The sequence below is a fragment of the Cynocephalus volans genome, chromosome 14 (genome assembly GCF_027409185.1).
Source record: "Cynocephalus volans isolate mCynVol1 chromosome 14, mCynVol1.pri, whole genome shotgun sequence".
Lineage (NCBI taxonomy): Eukaryota > Metazoa > Chordata > Mammalia > Dermoptera > Cynocephalidae > Cynocephalus > Cynocephalus volans.
This window is the reverse complement of record NC_084473.1, coordinates 41797439-41810776: the sequence shown is the minus strand read 5'-3', so window position 1 is coordinate 41810776 and position 13338 is coordinate 41797439. Positions and strand designations below refer to the sequence as shown.

The window sequence follows — 13338 nt, the reverse complement described above, 5'->3', positions numbered from 1 at the left end:
GAAAAAAAGGAATAAAAGAGCACTAAAGACCCTGCTCAGCCTCTACTGCAGGAAGGCAAGTAATGTCAATAAAAACTAACCATAAAGATCTCTCTGTTCCTCACTACATGGGATCCAAACCACAATCCTCAGTGCAAAACCTACCAGTACAACATGCAACCATTTCTAAGGCATGGTCTCTAGTTCCTATTTTCCACTTCCTATCACAGAATCAGAAGACGTAAACAGATCACAAAGTACAGCGGTAGCTCTCTTAACTGACTCTCTGGATTAATGGATACTCTCCACGGCCTCTATCAAATATTCAGACTGGGCTATGTGAGCTGAAAGGTAGTGGCCAATGCATTATTCTTGCCCTTACCTGTTGAGTTTGAGTTGTATGCTTGCCAAGTTAAATGTGCTTGTTCACAAATGTTTTTATACCAGTTGTTCTTCAAACTAACAAATTAAATTTGTCATTGAATTAATGTCATCAATTAAATATTGATTTGCCATCAATTAAACATTTAACTTGTCATTAATTAAATACTACAAAACTAATGAAATAATGCTAAAATAGAGTTGTTGCTTCCAAAAAAACTAAGTTGAATGTTTTGGAAAGATAAGGTAAATTGCTTAAAAATGTACTATCAATTTAGGTCTGGGAAGCAACTACAAAAATTTGGAGGAGTAATTATAAATATCTAGAAGGATTTGGCACTCAGATTGTAACTTCACTTTAGAATACACATCATTTTATGATTCACCTCTTTAACCAATTTTTTCAATTAAGCGCTCCACATATTAGGTCTTCTATTACACAGCATCCTGCTCTGGGAACAACTTTAGTTACCCACATGGAATTGTTTTTCTGGTAGTCAAGGGTCTTCAGTGGTTTTCTTCAAAATGAAAACAATAGTCTTTCTTTTCCATGAACATTTTTCATCAAATCTAAGACACCATTGATTATAAAATGCAACATTTTTTTTTTCCTTCTGATGTTATATAGAATAGACTGCGAATTGACCACAACGTGCCATCATGGTTTGAAAATACTCATGTTCACTGTAAAAGAAGGTTAAATACAGAAGAGTAAAAATTCACCCAAAATTCCACCATTTAGGGAGAGCACACTGTTAAATATCCATCTATACAGTCATAAACAAATAGCAATGAATACTTTTTAAAGGGCTCATACTATACATCTTGTTTATATCCTGTGCCTTGGGTTATATGTCCCCCCAAAACTTAATTCCCACTGTAACTGTTGAGGGTGGGAAATCTTATTATGGTAATTGAAAGATGGGGCCTTGAAGAAAGGATTAAATTGTAGGACCATGCCTTATAGAATGGATTAATAAATGGTGGTCAGGGATGTGGTTCAGAGGGCTTGAAAAGGATAGTGAATGAAGAGGTTAGTCTCTCTGCTACGCCATTTTTGCAATATGATACCCTGCTGTCACTGAAGTCACCACCAAAGAAAGCCTTCACCAGATGTGTTCCCTGGACTTTGGACTTCCTAGCCTCTGAAACTGAAAGCAATAAATTTTGTTTTCTTTATAAATCACCCAGTTTCAGGTATTTCGTTATTAGCAACAGAAATGCACTAAAACATCCTGTGTTTTAGATTACTTCCAGTTTTTCAATACTGTAAAGACGGTCATGTAATCTCACTTGTATTTATGCATATTTATCCAATTATGCAATGTTTTTAATGTTAAATAAATAAAATCCTTGTTAGGAAAACACAATAGTATTAAAAAATAAAAAATGAAACTACTTCTAGCCCTGTAAAATAATTTCACTTTAAATAATCAGAGACAGAAGAGGTCTTAAAGAAATCTAGTCCCACTCCCTCATTTACAGATACAAAAACTGAGGCCTGAAAAAGTTGCTCACAATGATACAAATAGGTAAGGCAGATCTGGGTCTAAAATTGTTGCTTTTGCCTCACACAGGGTGATGGAGATATAAAAAGGACTACTCAAAGCCCATCTCTTCTGGGCAGTGAGACATCCCAATGGGGCCAATCTCCCAGAACCCTCAAGAGAGAGGCATTCCTCCTTGGGAAATTGACACTGAACTGGGGTTCTGTCTCAGTATTTATTCTCCAGGACAGAAAGTTACAGAAAAAGAACATAGGTGGAGTTATGACTAAGTATAGTTTAACAATAGAAGCTGGTAACATCAGCAAAACAACAAAGTGACATTCCATAATGCAATTTGCGAAAGGTTAAGTTGATCCACCAACAAAAGCTTGTTCTTAGCAAATACTGTGTTTTCCTACAGCAGTTTCCTCAGTATTTTTACATAACAATAAAGCAACTTATATCAATCAGTAGGTTAACCTGCTCTCAAGGACGTCTGTCCTTGAGAGCTGGCAATTTTGCTGTTACAATTCTATATTCACAACAGAGACTTTAGCCTTGGGAAAGTTTCCTGTCTTTTGCAAGTTTAACATTTCTAGATGTAATTTTTAAAAGTTAGGTTATACCTGAAACTATAGGGCTTTGGAAACTAGGCCCTGTGAAATGCATTTGCTTTATAAATGTTAGTATACTCCACATAAAATCAAGGTATATTAAATTCTATTCCAAAATCATGCTCTCTTTAAGCACTGACAGTCTCAAACACACAGCATCCTGTTTTAATATAAATTGTACGAAATATTCCATTAATCAGATTCCGACCTCTAGGCAAGATTTTTCATTCTGTATGTGTTTATGAATATGTGTGTGTGTAATGGTCATTGCTACTTTTTCATCTGCCCTATATCCCTTCTTTTAGTGAACTGCCCCTCTGCCCCTCCCTCACTCTATGTAATTCTGGTGGGGTTATTATCTTCCCTGACACAGGGTGGGCCAATGACTCAGGTTAACCAAAGTGCCCCATTCTCCTGGACACAGACACTGATCCAAACTTGGCCTATCAGAGGTGTCTGGAAAAAGCAATTTGGTTGTTGGGGAAATGGCCATTTTTTCTGGGTCACTAGCTGGTTGGATGATGAAAGCCCGGAGTTTCAGATGGCCATCTGTGCCATCAGGAAATGAGATCCAGCAAAGAGAAAAATAGAACAACATCCATAGCTTCTATTGATATTGATTCATTAGACCTCATCTAATTTAAGTACACACTAGGCTCAGATGTTAGCAACTTATCATGTGATCTGGTACCAAATGATGAACTAGGTTAACCAGGTTTTCTTTCAGAAACGTGAATTACAAAACAGAAAATATTGAATAGTTAACAAAGTGAAGAGCCAGGAGACGGCATCAGAGCCCTATAGGGTAACGGAAAGACAAGCAGACGGAAGCAGATGTCATACAGATGTCCCACAAGAGAGAGGAAAGGAGTAGCATATCTCTAGCACTTCTTAGATTCCTCCCAGTTTTCTAGTTCTGGATGCATACAAGATATGAATGATCCTCTCATTTGAAACATATTTACTAGGAGCCTGCAAATGTTTAATATGTGATCAACTATATTATTATAGAAATATTCACTTCCTCCTTGCCACCTCCAAGGAAAGAGTATACTTCCCTGTTAACTTTCAGCTTGACCAATTATCTTACTTTGGCCAACAGTATGTCAGCAGACATGACATGAGCAGTGGCTTAAAATGTGTTTATGTGGTTGGACTTGCTCTTTGATACTTCTGCCATCACCATGAGAACATGTTAGCCAACTGGTACAAGGATTAGAGGCAAGTGGACCAAGTGTGCAGCATAGATCCACCCAGCTGACCACAGCCTATGTCAGTCAACTCCCAGGTGACCCCCAGAAGCACCAACAAAATAAATTCTCACTGTTGTATGCCATTATGATGTTGTGCCTGTTTGTTACTCAGCAATAGCTAACTAATATGATACACCAAGGACTAGGTGCTGTGTGCCACTTACTCTCAGGCTTTCCACACTTAATATCTACTAAAAACCAACTAGCTAGACCCTGTGCCAGGTGCAGAAAATGGAAATTAATAAAACATCATCTTTTCCCAGGGAGAACTCCCATTCTAAGGAGAAAGACTCTGATCAAATGATCATAAAACAATATAATAAGGGGTTCACTGGTGGAGTGGGCTTAGGGTCAGCCCAGAGGCATTAGGGGTGACTTCACAGAAGAGCAGATTGGAATGGAGGTGTGAAGGATGAACAGTTATTCACTGCTATGGATTCAATGTCTCCCCAAATTCACTGAAACTTAATCCCCACAGAGTTAAGAGGGTGGGAAATCCAATTATGGTATTTGAAATCGCCTCTGAGAGGTGATTTGATTGTGAGGACTGTACCCTCCTGAATGAATTAATCCATTGATGGTTTAATGGGTGGTAATGGGTGGGTTCTGGGGTCTTTAAAAAGAGAGCAAGTGAGGAATTAGCTCTCTCTCTCTTGCTTAGCCTTTTTGCCATGTAATACTCTGTCTCTGTGGAGAGTCACTAGTCCCAAGAAGGCCCTCACCAGATCTGGACTTTGGACTCCCCAGCCTCCAAAACTGTAAGCAATAATTATGGTCTCTTTACAAATCATCCAGTTTCAGACATTTCTACTATAAGCAAAAGAAATGAACTAATACACTCACCATGTAGAAAAGAGGATTAAAAACACTCTAAGCAGGCACCTGTGTATAAAAATATTAAATGTCAAAGCATGTGGGAAGTTCATATGGCAGCCATAGCTGAAGCTTGTCCTTGTTCTGATTATGAACACTTATCAACTTGAGCTGTTCAACTTGAGTTTTTACTATATTAAGAATCACTGAAGTCATGTCTCAGAACAGAAAAAAGAGGATTGTATATATCACAACAAATATACAAAGATTTGATTAATTTAAAGCCCTAATTTAGTACTTTGATAATTCCATTTTAACAGATGTTTATTTCACTATAGACAGTTCTTATGATGATCTGTGAGGATATGCATATTACTATCCTGTAATACTATTTGCAACATTAATAGCAAAATCAGGTCATTAATGCTCTAGAAAGACTGTCAATGCATCAGTAAAGAAATTATTTTACTTAACTCTAATGATCTACAGTACTTAACTCATAACTCTAATGAGTTATGTCATAACGACACTAAAAAATCACTGTATGAAAAGGTGACTAGAGTCAACTGCAAAGCCAACCCCCCAAATACTAAAAGTACAATCTCAAGTAAGGTGGCAATAGCTGGAAAGCTCTTCTCCAAATACAACAGTGAGAAATGGAAAAATATCCTTGAGTAAAGTTTTCAGCAGGAATCCTCTGGCAGAGGCATAATACTGGTGTGTAAAAACAATAAGCAGACTTCAAGTAGTTTGCAAAGAAAGTCAGTGATCACAAATCATAATTTCTGTCAAACTTGCACACAGTGAAGTTATCAGAATCAGCAACCACTCTCAAGTACTAGAAGATGTCCCCTACCGGGGACACCAAGAATCTCGCTGATCGCTTCAAACTACAAGATCAACACTTAACTTTCACATTCCGGTGACAGAGAGGGGTGGGGGGTGGGCAGGGGCAGGTAGCTCTTCCTACTCCCTTCACGCTCCGCTGTACGGAAGAAACCGAGGGAACACGTGCAATGTCACTGTCCCAACAGTCAACCACGCTCATCTCCAAGAGACTTGGGGCCAAAGGGTGCAGACTAGGAATCGGTAACTAGAACCAGGCTAGGAGTTAAGAGGCAAGAAAAAAACTGAGGAAGAAGGTAAAACAGATGCCGGGAAAGAAGACCAGTATGGTGTGGGGAGCGGCGCTCCCACCCATCACACCTGCGAGCAAAGGGAAAAGTCCCTCAGACTCAGACGAATGTCTGGAAGGGGATCTTCTACTTCGATCTGAGTTTTCCAGAACATCAGCCATGGCTTCGCCCCTCCCCACCCAAACCTCTTCTTATTTCTCCTTTTTGGTGGGACCCTTAGGTGAAGCAAGGGGACGCTTCCCAGATGACTCCCGGCAGACTGAGAGGAAACTCCCAGAGCTGCCAGGAGAGAGCTGCAGCCGGTCGCTCAACCGGTACCTGCAAGGGGAGTGGCCAGAGGCAAAGTGAGGCGAGCGGGCTCCCCCTTACCTGCTTCAAGAGCTTCCATCGGGCGGCTCCCAGGGGCGCCGAAACTGAGGGCCCTGGAGCGGCGCCACCACTTGCCAGTCCCCTGTCCGCGGCTTGCTCGGTCTCGCTAGCCCCGGAGTCCGGGACTCGCGACTCCATCCCACTCGCTCGGTCTATACCCGGAGGTGCCGCCGTCACAGAACTCCCCTACCAGGACCTACTTACTTCTTCCCTACCAGGACCTGTGACGCCCGGCCTCTCTCCCACCGCCCTAGCGTGCACGCCCTCCCCGAATTCCGCATTTCCGGTAGTCGCGTCTCCTTGGCAACCAGGGCAGCGCTTCACGTCATTGCACCATTTTGCTGGTGGCCATCTTGAGTGAGGGAGGACCAGAGCGGGAGGGAGCTGTGGCAGAGCTTGTGGGACGCTGTCTCTCATTGTTTTCTTTCGTCCCCTGCTTCGTCTAGAGCTCAGAAGACTAGTAAAGAACAAAAAGTTTTACAGTTTTGAAGACTAAAGAACCCCGGGGGAGAAAAAGCCCATCCGTGCCCTTAACAAAGATGGCGAAATCTGCTTAGTGCTCGTGCTAGATTGGGGGTTACGTACACCGGCGTGCTGCAAACCAGCTCTGGGCAGCTCTAGATAGGTTGTCGTTCTACCAGCCACAGTACGCAGACTTCGGCTGGACGCAGCTGAGGTAACAACTGCTTCTGCCAGACAGCATCAGGTTCTCCGGCCTGCCTTCACTCGTTTGAGCCCAGCGCCGGACTGACTCTATTTGCGTACGTATGGGATTGTGTGCTGGGATGTCTCTTCCCTTCTCCCCTTCCTCTACCCCACCCCGCCTCAGTCCCCCTGGTCCTCCATTTTTGACCTGTGTACGTTCACCGCGTGGCACCTGGTACCAGTCCCTCTCGCACTCAGATCACCTCATCCCTGGGGTGGAGAGTTGCACAGGCAAAACGAGTAGGTTCTCCTGGGAACACCCATTTGTCTACCCCTCCCCCATCCTTAACCTTGCATACCGAGTTCTTCCTGCGCATGAAAGATGGGTGGGTTGAGGCTGTAGCGACAGTTATGATGATTTAGGACCCTTGCAGGCCCCTGTTACTGGGCCCCCGTCCCTTTTTTTTTTTTCTTTTTTCTTTTTTGGCAGTGTCGTTTGCTGCTCCCCTATCCCTACTCGCCCGTTATTTTGCTACGACATAGAATGAGATTAAGTGGGGTGGGGGTGTCGTAGTGGATCAGATCTGTGGTAGATCTGACACGGTATCCTATCTTTGATACCAATGGAGCATTTTCTGAAATGCTTCCTTGATGACATTCAACAGTGTGCAACATACCTAGATTACTCCTATCCTTATAAAGTAGGTACCATTTTTTGAGTGGTTACTACGTGCCAAGCACTGTATTAAGCTCTTAACATAAATTGTCCCATTTTAGTCTTACAATATCAACAACCCCAGAAGGTAAGTGGCGTCATTATTTCAGTTTTGCAAGCGAAGACTCTAAAGCTCAGAAACACAGGCAGTTAAGTGCGGGAGCCAAGACAGGAACCCAATTCTGACTCTTCGCTACTTAACTAGCTTTCAAGGTTAATAGAAACCTGTCTCCCAGCAGAAACCAGATATGGCCTCACAATGTATTTGCTCATCTTGTAGTGTTTTGTTTTGTTTCTGTTTTTTAATTAAAGCACAAAATACCTTTTTAACTTTAAAGTCCAATAGTTAATGATGTTCAAGATTTGGAGCTGATTAGACTTTTGCTGTACTACTGTCCAAGTGACCTAGGGCAGTTACTTACACCTCCCAGAGCCACAGTTTGCTCTCCTGTAAAATGATCATATTATCTACTTTAACAAGTTCTTATGAGGTTTACGTTAGACAAAGTAGATGAAAGCATCTGGCACGTAGCCAACACTCAACAAATGTTAATCCCCCCTCCTCCACCTTTATTAAGTATTTAGGCTTTTCCAGTTTATCTTCCACACACATACCAAAGATATAGAATTATGTGAGATCAAAGCCATTTTTGCCTTTTAAAACCCTCAAAGTTCCTGTTAAGTCTATGTACTTATTTGCAAATTTTTATTTTGTTTCTTATTTTCTGTTTTTTGTTTTAGTTTGCCCTTATGTGTACCAGAATCAGTGCTGCATAGTTTGAGCCTGATAGGATTGACTTTACGAATGAGACATTTAAGTCACATCTGCCAAGAAATATGATTTGAATGAAACTTTAATTTATACACGTTTTTAGATTTATTTAATCTAAGTTACCAATTGTCTGCAGATATCCATAACCTAAAGGGTGCCTGGCCCTGAAGGGAGGGGATAAGAACTTCCGATCATAGATGGTCTGAGAACCCACTACTGTATGATCATATCTGTGAAATCATTCATGTGCTGGCAGCCCCAAAGGGTGCATAAACCAGGGACTCTGATATCATGCGGCAGAAGACCAAATTATTTCTTCAAGCTTTGAAGTATAGTATTCCTCACCTTGGGAAATGCATGCAGAAACAGCATTTGAATCACTGTAACTTCGCTGATCATTATTACAATAGAATAAAGTTGAAAAAATATCACCTAACCAAGTGTCTGCAGAATAAACCCAAGATATCAGAGTTAGCAAGAAACATCCCAAGTCGGAGCTTCTCATGTAAGGTATGGACTATTTAACTTACTTGTAGGTCATTAAGATTAATTTTAGTTTAAAAATAAAGAGTAAATAAGATGTTAGAGCTACTGATTTTCTCAGTAATTCTAACTTGATGTTTTCAATTTTCAGGCTCAATTGTCTGTAGTCAAATAGAAGTATAAAAGAATACATAAACATATTTATAGAGTGCTAATGTAGTATATAAAAGTGTAGATTTACAAAAATGATTCACCTCAGGACTAACTTAGTGTGCCTGCCAGTGCATTTAAAAGTATAATTCAGCTTTCTAAAATTCCTAGAATACCAAATTACAGATCTTAATAAAATCTAATAATATGCTAATTGTATGAATCTCAAATCAGTAAACTTTAGTGAAGGCCATGTAATTGTGTGTTATTTCTCTATTAAAAAAAAAAGAAAAATGATCTTGCATTTTTGACTGACATTCTGCCAGACCCCATGCCATAGGTGTGAACTCAACCCTGAGACCTGATTGCCGTTACATTTAAAGTGCCACATATCCCAGTTTGCCTGGGACAGTCCCAGTTTGTACCTGTTATCCCTGTGTAATTATTAATAGTGTCCCCTTTCCTCTAAAAAGTGTCCTGGTTAGGACGGTAAATTATATGGTCATCCTACTTATTTCACATCAAGCTATCTGTTTATTCTGCTGCCTCTTTGACATTCCTCCCCTACATTTTAGTTGTTATGTTCCTTAAGTCCTTTAAGTTACATATGGGGGTGATATTCTTGCAATATTTTAGCATATTTTATGATTTTAATATTTTAATTTCTGGTTTTGTTTTGTTGCATACTGGTTTTTTCTTTTAGTCTGTTTTGGCTTTCTCTTTTCTTACTGTGATAAAATATATATAACCTGAAATTTGCCATTTTAACAATTTTTAAGTGTGCAATTCAGTGGCATTAATTACATTCATAATGTTGTGCAACTTTTAACACTATCTAGTTCCAAAATCCTGTCATCACCCAAAAAATGTATCCATTGAGCAGTAACTCCCTATTCTCCCTTTTTCTCAGCTCTGGTACCTCTAATCTACTTTCTGTGAATTTACCTGTTCTACGTATTTCTTATAAGTAAAACCATATAATATTTCGACTTTTGTGTTTGGCATGTTTCACTTAGCATAATATTTTCAAGGTTCATAATATTTTCAAGGTTGTAGCATGTATCAGAACTTCCTTTTTATAACTGAATAATATTCCGTTGTGTATATAAGCCATATTTTGTTTATCCATGTAACTATTAATGGACACTTGAGCAGGCTATTCTCTTTTTAGAAACTATCTTTTTAACCTTATTTTACCCAACTTTTCTAGTTTTTATTCAATTTTTGTTCTTCTCTTAGCTCATATCTATTTGCTATGTGTGTATCTTTTCTTTATGCTTCTTATCTGTTAGTCCCCTTAGACATTTTAGACATTTACTCTCTAGGTTTTAGTCTTTCAAATTATTTTCCTTTTTGTAGCATCTTAGCTTAATTTAGCACTTTGATCCTTTTTTTTTATTTTGGAGGTTCGCCAGTAAGCAGATCTGAACCCTTGACCTTGGTGTTACTAGCACCACAATCTAACCAAGTTAGCTAACTGGCCAGCTCAGCACTTTGATTCTTACTTAATTCACTTAGAAATTCTTTATGCCTTCCTTTTTATTTTACCTTATTCTACTTTAGAAAAATAAAATTTTTAACTTCACCTATTAGACTAAATTTAGGACCTTTAGATCATTTTATTTTGCATTGTGTTTAGAACATTTTGTTGTCATGTACTTTATCCTAACTCTTAGTTTATAAATAGTAGGAAGGAATTACTGTCAGGGTGACAGCTGTGAGATTAGCTTACACCCTGTATAAAAGGTTGACTATTTTTTTCCCCTCCATTTGTCCCTGAAGCAACTTTTCAGTTCTCTTTCATAGATTTCCACTACCCAGAAACTTTAACCTGACTCAGTGACTCCAAGAAAAGTAGCTCTTTTAGTAATTCTTTTACCTAATAAAGTAGTCCTACTTTCACATGACATGTATCAACCATTCTCCCTATGAGAAATGAAATGATCTAAAAGCTGTGGTCTTTATTCTTTATCATCACTGAGGCCTGGAGAAGCTTTATAAAGATATCCCTGTAGCTGTGAAAAGACCTCTAGACATTTACTTCTTTCAGCAAGCATCCACTGAGTTCCAATTTTGTCCACTCTTACAGGTTACAATAAAGTAGAAAAAGTAGTTAATGCTTTTAGGCAAATTAAAATATATCTGCTTAAAGATTTATCTGTGTAAGTTAATTAGAGAACAAGAGAAGGCAGCATGTATAATAGAAATGCCAGAAGGCAAAATGTCTAGCCATGACTTGTATGACTATGAATTAATTTCCCTGACTGGAAAAAAATAAGGAGTTTCAACTTGGTGTTCTCCGAAAGTCCTCTGAGTGCTAAAATTTCATGATTGTACACCTCTACCATGTTACCTTAGCAACAAATTATCACCTCTTAATTTGGGACTCTTCAGTACCAATTTCTGCAGTCTAGCTGTATGTCACAAATTCTGGGGAGCTTTTTTAGAAATGCAGATTCCTGGATCTTACCCCACATTTACTGGATCATAATCTCTGTGGTTGAGGTGTAGATATGTTATTTTAAAGTTCCTCAGGTAATTCTGAAACTCTCATCCTGCCACTGACATTGGGCCTGTATTTAGAAACTAGAGCTGCTTGGTGATCAGGTGTTGCTGATCTAAACCTAATTGAATCCATTCATTTCTGAAGTTCTTATTGGCAAGTACCTTAGCTTTCCATTTTAAGTTAGCCAGATGGCAATATTAACTTATTCCGTTACGTTCATGTGCCAGCTAGTGATATTCAAAGACTAGCATCAAACCAGATACCGCATTTCTTTATCTTCCACATCATCCTACTCTCCTCTGCCTACAAAAATAATTTCTAAAATCTTTGATCATTTGAACAAAATACAAAAATAAAATAGAATAAGCAAAGAGCGAGTACTAAATCCTTCTGTTAAACGTATCATTTGCTTATTTCTACTATACAGATTGCTAATAGTCTATTACAGATTACTGCAATAGTCTCTTAAATAGATTGGTTGACAGATATCTTCTTCACTGGCGCTATGATCTGTGATTTGTAAGAATCACTGGTTATAACTAAGGTTGAAAACATCATCAAAAAGAAGGAAAAAAATTTTAAAGGAAGACTCAGGAAGAAAAGAAAAAAATTGTAGTCTTACAATAATTTTTTTGTGATAATTCAGAGTGGGATTGTTTTATAGGTACAACTTCATTATTGGTTATTTATTTACATTCCATTTACTCTTTAAACTGCTTGATTCTGCCTTCCATTTCTTCATTAAAACCTCAGTCCGTGTCACCAAAGATGTTACATATTTCAACTTTGTGGTCAGTTCCCTCTCATCATCTTATAGGCCCTCCCAGCAGATTTGACATACCTGACCATGCCCTCCTGGGAACACTCTTCTCTTTTGGCTTCATGATTCCATATTTTTCTGGTTTTCTTCTTACTTTGCAAGCCTGTCCTCCTCAGTCTCCTTTTCTAACTTTTCTTCCATGTGATCTCTAAATATGGGGGTTTCTCAGGACTTGGTCCTGGCCCTTTTTTCTTTCTTTAATTTTTTCCTAAGTAATGTTATTCATTCCCATGAATTTAAGTACCATAGCAATGGTTATCTTCATTCCAGACTTACCCATGAGTACACAATATTTTGCTGCCTAACTAACAATCTCCAATTGGACATCTCACTGACTTCTCAAACAAGCTATCCACAGTTGAACTTAAATTCGCCAGCCCTGACTCATCTCTTCTTTATCTCATTTCTGTATACTGTTTTTCATGCTAGAACATTAGAAAACATTTTTTATTCTTTCCGTCCTTTACCCTGCCATCATAGCCATTAACAAACTAGCTTTGTGATTTTCCCATATCTCCCTGCCACCTAGTCTATTACTTAATTATTTTAGTTTAATCAACTGATATCAGCCGAAGGATTAATATTCAGTAAATCACTGGTTTGCTGTTGTAGTTATATTCTTTTCTAATAAAATGTTCATATATCACAAATCACGTATACCATCATGTATGACAGGCTTTCAGAAACACTGTATTAACCTCCAAAATATATATTAAATATGTCCATATTTCTCCACCTCCACCCTCATCACTCTAGTTACCTTTCACCTAGACCACTGGTAAAGACTCCTAACCAGGCTCCTCCCTTGCCCTCTTATTCCCTTCCAACCCATTTTCCATACAATCAGAAAGATGATCTTAAAATATAAATTGAATTATATCACTTCCCATCTTAAAATCCTTGCAAAACTTATTACATAAGTATAAAATCCAATTTCTTTATCATGTCCCACAAGGCCATGCAAGATCTAGCCCCTTTCTAATTTCATGCCACTTTGCCCCCATTCACTTTGGTTAAGCCACAATGGTCATCTTCCAGATTGAAGAACACAACTCTTTCCCATCCATCTTGACCTTTACATACTTTTCCTAATTTTATTCACCACTACATAACTAGTTCCTTCTCGTATTTTAGGTATTGATTAAATGTTACCTCCTGAGAAATTACTTTGGTTACCATGATCAGAAATGCCCTTTCTTAGGAGGTAACATTTAA

At 38.8% G+C, this 13338-nt stretch overlaps 2 protein-coding genes across 5 annotated transcripts in view; one reads left to right on the top strand and one right to left on the bottom strand.

Annotated features, from left to right (window-relative positions):
* The window catches only part of CAMKMT (calmodulin-lysine N-methyltransferase), a 391924-nt gene extending 385662 nt beyond the window's left edge, over positions 1-6262 (bottom strand). For all 3 annotated transcript variants that reach the window (XR_010021683.1, XM_063078638.1, XM_063078639.1), the window contains exon 1: positions 6033-6262. Coding sequence is in view for 2 of the 3 variants with exons in the window: in XM_063078638.1 (XP_062934708.1) it covers positions 6033-6170 (138 nt within the window). In the remaining variant the exon portion in view is untranslated. The remainder of the gene's footprint in view (positions 1-6032) is intronic.
* A 402-nt stretch (positions 6263-6664) lies between these two features.
* PREPL (prolyl endopeptidase like) overlaps positions 6665-13338 on the top strand; it is a 39798-nt gene continuing 33124 nt past the window's right edge. The window contains exons 1-2 of one of the 2 annotated variants that reach the window (XM_063077957.1): positions 6665-6793; positions 8301-8674. In XM_063077957.1, coding sequence (XP_062934027.1) covers positions 8456-8674 — 219 coding nt within the window. In that variant the 5' untranslated portion in view covers positions 6665-6793; positions 8301-8455. The remainder of the gene's footprint in view (positions 6794-8300; positions 8675-13338) is intronic. The other variant, XM_063077959.1, reaches the window with a different exon arrangement.